Source organism: Triticum aestivum, chromosome 5A, assembly GCF_018294505.1.
Source record: "Triticum aestivum cultivar Chinese Spring chromosome 5A, IWGSC CS RefSeq v2.1, whole genome shotgun sequence".
NCBI lineage: Eukaryota > Viridiplantae > Streptophyta > Magnoliopsida > Poales > Poaceae > Triticum > Triticum aestivum.
The window spans coordinates 501,439,686-501,448,003 of NC_057806.1; the positions used below are offsets into that span (position 1 = coordinate 501,439,686).

The window sequence follows — 8,318 nt, forward strand, 5'->3', positions numbered from 1 at the left end:
GTCCAAACTTTGTTTGTGACGCATAAATTCAAATACCCCATTTACTTGGGGGCTTCCTTTATGAAGCTTTTCCTGTTGCATATGATTATACTTGTACGGCTTCGTTCCTTGTTTGTGTATTACGCCACAATATGCACCATATTGACTTAAGCGATTTGCAAGCTGGGTTGCCTCGCTCCTGTGTTTACCCCTACGTTCCGGATTGTTCGGCTAGGGAGTAAAGGGAGCACCTCTGCGATTGTCACGATCGGGTCACCCGAGCTGGACCTCAGACTGGGTGAAGCCGAAAGCTAGCGCTCTTACAGTTATTCAATGATGGTCGGCACACAACGGAACTCATGAGTACAAAAAATCTATTGCACAAGTCTCATAATAACAATGAGCACCGAAGAAAGGTATCGGTGGGGGTACTATTTTCTTCAAAGATGCTTCTTACTCTTCGCAGTAATATAGCATAAGTTCCCTGAGCGCGCTTTGTCTGTTACAGCCTTATTGCCTGATTGCCTGGTTATTGGAAACACCGTCGATATTCTCGACCGATGGAGTACATAACACTTTTCGGTCCTTAACCGAAGAGGGAGAAGCCGACGGTCGGTTAAGACATGTTTAAAGTTCGGTTGAACATAGATATGATATAAGTACTTTGGTACATGCAATCATTCTTCTACCCAAGTCACTTGGGGGCTCTTAAGTTTATTTGGGCCGTTTTATAATAAGTGTTCTTCTTCTTAGTCGTTGCAAAGTTCTACTATTATTATTTATCACTCCTTTTTTCGACGCGAGTGTGCAGTCACTAGCCGGGGAGCCTAATTTCTCTATCAAAGCCGCTAGATTTTGTTCGCCAAACTGGCCTAATGAGAAGTACTCCGCCCTCGGGATAGGAGGTTGAAGCCGTAGGCTGACCCGCTCGAAGTCTTGAGATAGGATGTGTCATGTTAAAGGACGACAGAAGCACTTCTTTTTTCTAAGACCAATTTTCGGATTGGCACCGAACACTTGATCTTGTTCGGACGTCATGTTTTTACTGACGTTTCTTGGTTTTCCAAGCTTTTTGGCACTTTTAAACTATTTGTGCTTTTGCAGCATTAGTCTCGCAGTGCAACGCCGGACACCTTTAGGGATTCGGCAAAAACATTCTCAGATATTGCTATATATGCATCGGTTTCGAATTGTGTCTTCGGTCAATAGTTGGCTTGCCCGGCTCCTGCACTTGCTTCCTACGTTCCGTTTTGTTCGGCTAGGCGTGCAAAGGGAGAACCACTGCGATTGTGCTTCCAGCTCACATGGTTAAGCACCTTAGTGGAGAAAGCCGAAAACTGACTGTCACAATAAGCGTAAACTGGTCACCGATCCGATAACTATGACGGGCCATTCATAACATTGGCCGAAGTGTTTACGGCTTGACCTCGACTGTCGCCGAACACTACCGGGGGCTATTAACTGGCCTCCCAAACTAAACCCTCGATATTTTGCTCTTACATTCGAGCTGAGGTTTCATGATCATGCTTAGCATGACAACCCAAAGAAAGAAACCGATAGCGGAACTATTTTCTTTGGAATACATTTCTTCTGTTAAACAGTAATATAACATATCTCTCTGCGTACCTTTGTTTATAAAACCGTGTGGCCAGATTGCCTTGTTTGTCATAAATCTTTGCCCTCATAAAGGCTTTATAAAGTAGGACAAACACTCCTCGGCTACTGGCCAAGGAGGTGGAAGCCGATGGTCGGTCAACAAAGTTTTGTACAATGCGGATCCGAGCATTAATGACGTAAAGTACTTGGATACATAGAGTCATTACACATAATTTGTGATTTTACTATGGATATTGATCCTTAATTCGGCCACCCGTGCCCGCATTAAGGCTCGGGGGCTACTGGGCTTCGGGCTTATTATTTACAAATATTAAAGGGGCACATCGATCCCCTGATCTGGTGTTGCCACCCGACCAGTGTCTCGGGGGCTACTGCATTGCTTGTCCAATGCAGAAAATTTTATGTGCAATATAGTTTCCGAGGAGATTTCGATCCTCAGTTTGTTCGGCCGCACCCAACCAGAGTCTTGAGGACTGAGCACGCCGATTTTGTGTCCCGAAGTATTCTGCCGAGCTAGGACTTGATCCTCAGGCCGATTTTGCAAATCAACCTGAGTCTCAGCGGCTACTGGGATCAGCGGTCTTATGTCATCCTTCATGTGCATCTCGGGTTTTAGACCGATACACACCTTGAGGGCTACTGGCTATATATCTCGGCAGAGAATAAATTGCACCAATAAAAAATATTGACAAAAAATTGGCCCATAGTCAGGGTGGTGCACCACCTCGGAAGCAGTCCGGCATAAAGCTCGGGCGCTAGTGGCTGGCTTCATAGAGGGCATTTCCGGCATTAAGCTCGGCTAAACTCCTTCAACTTTTTTGAACCAAGGTGATATGACACCTCGGATATAGTCCGGCGTTGGAGCCTGGACACAGTCCGGCGTTGGAGCTCGGATATATTTTGGCATTGGAGCTCGGATATACAGTCCGGCGTTGGAGCTCGGATACATAGTCCAGCGTTGGAGCTCGGATACATTCCAGCGCTAGAGCTGGGAAGCGGTCCGGTGTTGGTGCTCGGCTGCAAAACATACCTCGAATGCAGTTCGGCGTTGGAGCTCGGACGCAAGAGGACCCTGCCTCCCGGGAACAACTTCAAACCCGAGGTGTGGCATAAAAATAAACAAGGCATTGATAAAGTCCGGAAACTTAAAGGGGCTCCTCGGATACCCGACGTGTAAACTCGTCGAATGCATTTCGGCGATCCTCAAGATCGAAGATAAAGAAGATTTGTTGAACCAGTTATCAAGACCGGCAACCGAAGATGAAGAACAGTTCGGAAAAATCGAGGAGCGTCCCTAACTTGAAGACCGGTTCAGGTGGCTACTGACGGTGTCCTGGACTAGGGGGTACTCACCATGTCGTCTCCCGATCTATTAGATTGGTCCGAGGACCCCCGTGCCCGTATACTCATGGGCCAGTTCGGACGGCTGCCGCATACCAGGAAGATTCCACAAGACTTGGCGATCAAGACAAGGACTTCTCCCCACCGGCGTATTCGGCTAGGACTCTTGTTATCCTAGGCCTCCGGGGCATTATATAAACCGAGGCCAGGCTAGTCGATAGATATACAACATACAGAACAACAATCATACCATAGGCTAGCTTCTAGGGTTTAGCCTCCTTGATCTCGTGGTAGATCTACTCTTGTACTACCCATATCATCAATATTAATCAAGCAGGACGTAGGGTTTTACCTCCATCAAGAGGGCCCGAACCTGGGTAAAACATCGTGTTCCCTGCCTCCTGTTACCATCCGGCCTTGACGCACAGTTCGGGACCCCCTACCCGAGATCCGCCGGTTTTAACACCGACAACTATCTTGATTCTGTCATAAATTTGTCATGGATGTACATGCATGAAAAAAAGATACCTACTGTGACAAACACGTATCATCACGGAAGTGTATTCTTTTATAGTGCACCCTTGTGCACAATATGAGATCATTTGAACAAACTATGCCATGAAGTGGCCATAAGATTGATCATTTGGCTTGAAAACCCTGAATCTTCACGCATGATAGCTCATTTCTGAGAACACCTTTTTAAAATAATAGCCGTATTACAAGTTTAATATATTTCCTCGAAACTTGGTCACATATAATGATATAATGTGAAGGTTTTCCAATTTTTTTGATTTTTCTGAATTTTTTATGCCCGTTTCGAAATGCGATCAAAACGGCGGGTTTGACCGTTCCTAGCTAGTGGTTGAATCTTGGAATTTTTTTGATGTTTCTATGATTAAATAGATACTTATGTACCTAGAAATGATATTTTGAAAAAATAAAGAGAAAACTATGAGGCAGCTGCACTTCAAATTTGACCCGCTTCCTACTAAATCGGTGGGAATTTGTCTTTTTCACCAGAGGTGGATCAAGGCTTTTGACACCCAACTATTTGGTCAATTGTGAATCAAATATGGCCTAGTATTTTATAAAAATGATACGGTCCAATTTTGCAACAAATATATGGTAGCTCCTTCACAAAAAGAACTCAATTCGGGCAATCAGAAAATGGAAAATGAATTTTCAGTGCAAAGAAAATGAAAACTCCCTTATGAAACATTGTTTGGAATTCCAAGATGAACCCTTGTGCACAATATGAGATCATTTGAACAAACTATGCCATGAATGTGGCCATAAGATTGATCATTTGGCTTGAAAACCCCGAACCTTCACGCATGATAGCTCATTTCTGAGAACACCTTTTTAAAATAATTGCCGTATTACAAGTTTAATATTTTTCCTGGAAACTTGGTCACATATAATGACACAATGCGAAAGTTTTCCAATTTTTTGATTTTTTTGAAATTTTTATGCCCGTTTCGAAATGTGATCAAAACGGCGGGTTTGACCGTTCCTAGCTAGTGGTTGAATCTTGAATTTTTTTTATGTTTCTTTGATTAAATATATACTTATGTACCTAGAAATGATTTTTTGAAAAAAATAAAGAGCAAACTATGAGGCAGCCGCAGTTCAAATTTGACCCGCTTCCTTCTGAATCGGCGGGAATTTGTCTTTTTCACTAGTGGTGGATCAATGCTTTTGACACCCAACAATTTGTCAATTGTGAATCAAATATGGTCTAGTATTTTAGAAAAATGATATGGTACAATTTTGCAACAAATATATGGTAGCTCCTTCACAAAAAGAACTCATTTTGGGCACTCGAAAAATGGAAAATGTTTTTTTTGCAAAAAAACTCATTTCTCATGACATATTTTTAAATATATTTATCTTATTTCATGTTTGTTAATTTTCCTGAAAACTTATTCACCTTCGGTGACACAATGACAAGGTTTTTCATTTTCTTTTTGAATTTTCTCAGGTCATAAAATAGCTAATATGATTTTAACACCCTATTTTTAGTCAACTATGACCAATTTAAATGGTCATAACGTGGTACTACATTCTGATTGGTCCGTGGATGTCTCATGCGGATCGTGCATGGAACACCGTCGGATGCTCGCGGATCCAATGGCAGTCCTCGGCCCACCACACCAACCCTGAGCCCACCTAAGCTCTACTCGTGGACGTTTTCCATCCACCCCCCGCCTCCTTTCTTTCTCTGCCCCTCGCTCCCTCACAATCCCTCCCCCAAAACTCTTGCCGCTGCCACCTATGCCTCTTGTTCCGGCGTGTTCCGGCGGGCCTCGCCGACGCGCAGCCCAGATCCATGCTCCCCTGCCTCCGCTCTTCCCTCCCTCCGGCCAGATCCACCTCTCGCGGTCCCGGTAGCTCATCCCCAACCCCTTCCAATGGCTAGGGTTTCGAGGGTGGCGTTCCCACCAATTCCGGCGTGGCGGCGGTGACTGTGCTCCGCCCTCTTCGACGCCCACCAACCTAGCCGCATGGCACGACCATGGACATCACAGCGGCCAGATCCACCCCCTCCCTCATCTCCTCGCCGCTGCCACCTCCTCCCCATCCTGCAGTGGCGCGTCCCGCCACCACCTCCTTCATCGACGCGTCCCGCAGCGACGCCCATCGCTTCCCGCAGATGCCGTCCCCAATCTCCACCGCGTTCCCCAATCCCCACCCCCAACGAAAATCTTCCCCATCTCCCCCGGCCAGTTCTCCTCCTGTCCACGTCCCCTTCCCCACCCCCGCTCCCAGATCGTGCCGCCCCTGACTGCCGCCAGAACCCCACCCCGCCACCGACGAGGCCCGACCCCCTAGGGGCCCAGCCAAGATGGTGCTCGCGCAGCTGGGTGGGAGCATCTGCCACGCGCTCGCGCAAATGAGCAACATCACGGTGATCGACGAGAAGGTGCTCGGGGAGTGCCTCAACGAGATCTCCCACGCGCTCCTGCAGTCTGACGTCCGGAAGATCGTCAACCTCGAGACCCTCGCTGCTGGTACCAACAAGCGGCGCATCATACAACAGGTCCTGCCCACTCCACCTCCCTCAATTCATTTCCTGCGCTATTCGATCGAGGGACGCGCGTGCCAGGGGGGATTGGTCGGTTGGAGGCTGATGCCCTTGTGTTTTTCCTGCTGCAGGCCGTCTTCAGGGAGCTTTGCAGCATGCTGGATCCAGGGAAGCCGGTCTTCACCCCCAAGAAGGGCAAGCCCAACGTCGTCATCGGATTGCAGGGCCAGTCTGACTCACCAACCAACCTCGCCTGCTTGCTCTATTTATTGTTCTACACCTATTACTGAATGTATATATGTACCACTCTGTGTGTAGCATTTTTCTAACCAGACAATAGCACTCACTCCTCTACTGTCACATAATAGATTAGCCTTGAATTCATCTAGTTTGGATCAAAACAGAACCATTGATTAATACTAGATGATTGTTACTGTACATTTGGTTACAGATTTCTTTGAACTAGTTTGATTCCCTGCTGATCTACATCTTTTACATACTCACATGCTTGACTGAATTTGCTACTCCTGTTACTCTAGTGGTGAATGAGATAGGCATTCTATTGCTTGTTTCCTTGCTTCCACAAATTAAAACTCAGTAATCTTGTTAACTGCTACCGCTGTCATGAACCACACATCTGAGATGAACTTGACATTGATTTGCTTGTGTGTCAAGTATGGATAGACTTTGCTATTCACCAGTATTTAGGCGGTTGAAGTGTGCATGTTGCTGCAGCTGTTAGGATGTCGTTGGGTTGTTATCACTAGTACTAGTCCTATCAAATTGCCTGTGAGTAGTTCATTACCATGCTATCCAGGGGATATTCATTTATGTGCCTGTGAATTCTATTTGTCCGGTGATGAAAAACCTGTTAATCATACCATCTTTCGGGACTGATTGGTCACAGTGCGCCCATGGTGTCATTCTGCAATTCTGAGGACAAATTGAACATCTTGACTGTATTTTTTTTAATACTTCCGAACTTACATGTCATTTATTTTTCAGTTTTTTTATTCTGTTGTTTACTATGTATAGAATATGGCTGGGCAATGATGAAAACCGAATAAAACACCATCTTTTTGGACACCTAATGACTGGACAAATATGTTCATATTTTTTAAGTTGCTTTGATCTTTGTTGATAATTTTTTGGTCTAAAATCTTTCTCTATGAAGAGAGTACAAGCAGACGGGCGGTCTGAACTGATGCCATGTTTAGATGTCTGCATCATCTGTGCTACCCTTGTGGTTGGCATCTGAGAGAAAAAAATTGTGCACTTTGTTCTTCTTATAAGTTACATTTTTTTAAATTCTTCTGCTTTTTTCCTGTTTGCACTTAGCTTCTACTATCCCTCTTTGTTGCACTTGGTCTAAGGGGGATGTAGTGGGCGCGGATAGAGAAATGGTTTACTTACCAACCCTTTGCAGCGTTTGCCATTTCATTGGATTAGTGGCAGTGATTTGAACCTTACCCGTGCTTCTGTTTAATTCATGAATGACAAGGGAAAACATGGTTGAATTTCTTAATATGAGGCACAAACAGACACTCTCATTATTGTCATTCTTTTAGATTCATGTGTTCTGTTCGACCAAGGCTGTGATGATAAACACTTTCAACAAACCTGCCAGTTCTGCTTCTGAAAATTCATGACTAAAAAACCTGTTATACAAGATCTGTTTAGTACTCATGGATTATGGCTGTGGCTTACTTAGTATGTGCTTGTTGTGCCTTGTGTATTGGTGCCTAATTAGCTTCTGTTAGGGGATAATCAACTGGTTATAGCAAGATTTTACTCTTGTGCCGTTGAATAGATGGTTCATGTGTACTGCGATGTACTAGTTGAGCTCTGCTGGCTGTACTAGTCGAACTCTGCTCCTTCTAACTCATATCAAGTTTGCTCCTACTACTGTACAAGTGATGCTTGTGTGATTGTTGATGGACATGAACTAGCAAACTTTGTTGTTTTGCAACTGAATGAACGCAACTTCAGTTTGTACGTCACCCAGCTTGCTGTTGCGGTGGCTGTCGATGCCGGCGAGCCTGCAACACCTCCGATGAGCTGCAGGACCTGGACACCTTAGGCATGCCCTGCTCCTCCACCTTCCACCCTCATCTCATGTGCGTCAACTCCATCTATCTCATGTGCATGTAGATCATGATGTACCAGAACCCTGCAGTAGAACTACTGATGTAATATGCAAAGAACAAATTGAAACCATGTTCTATATCCTGACTTGTTATTTTTCTTCTCTAGCAAATTGTAGACATGAATGTCTAGTTGACCTATTGTTTCATAGACATATATCTGCATTTCTGCTGCTTTATCATACATTCGATCCATAAATCAGCATTTCTGT

The 8,318-nt window shown here is 44.9% G+C and overlaps 1 protein-coding gene and 3 non-coding genes across 4 annotated transcripts; all 4 read left to right on the forward strand.

The window, feature by feature from the left end:
- Positions 1 to 5,782: 5,782 nt before the first annotated feature.
- LOC123108193 (signal recognition particle 54 kDa protein 2-like) lies at positions 5,783 to 6,252 on the forward strand. Its single transcript, XM_044530027.1, has 2 exons — positions 5,783 to 5,977; positions 6,094 to 6,252. Exons 1-2 carry the CDS (start codon positions 5,783 to 5,785, stop codon positions 6,250 to 6,252), a joined length of 354 nt encoding a protein of 117 aa, XP_044385962.1.
- Positions 6,253 to 6,812: 560 nt separating this feature from the next.
- On the forward strand, positions 6,813 to 6,904 carry LOC123109150 (small nucleolar RNA SNORD96 family). The gene has a single exon (XR_006452441.1). It is a non-coding gene; the product is annotated as a small nucleolar RNA SNORD96 family (small nucleolar RNA).
- A 507-nt stretch (positions 6,905 to 7,411) lies between these two features.
- On the forward strand, positions 7,412 to 7,496 carry LOC123109398 (small nucleolar RNA U36a). The gene has a single exon (XR_006452630.1). It is a non-coding gene; the product is annotated as a small nucleolar RNA U36a (small nucleolar RNA).
- Positions 7,497 to 7,549: 53 nt separating this feature from the next.
- Positions 7,550 to 7,643, forward strand: LOC123109179 (small nucleolar RNA Z223). Its single transcript, XR_006452476.1, has one exon. It is a non-coding gene; the product is annotated as a small nucleolar RNA Z223 (small nucleolar RNA).
- Positions 7,644 to 8,318: the final 675 nt, after the last annotated feature.

Excerpts from the sequence above, each read along its gene's own strand:
- LOC123108193 (XM_044530027.1), top strand. The coding sequence starts at position 5,783 with ATGGTGCTCGCGCAGCTGGGTGGGAGCATCTGCCACGCGCTCGCGCAA. Across the intron at positions 5,978-6,093 it reads AGCGGCGCATCATACAACAG|GCCGTCTTCAGGGAGCTTTG; the intron begins GTCCTGCCCACT and ends TTCCTGCTGCAG.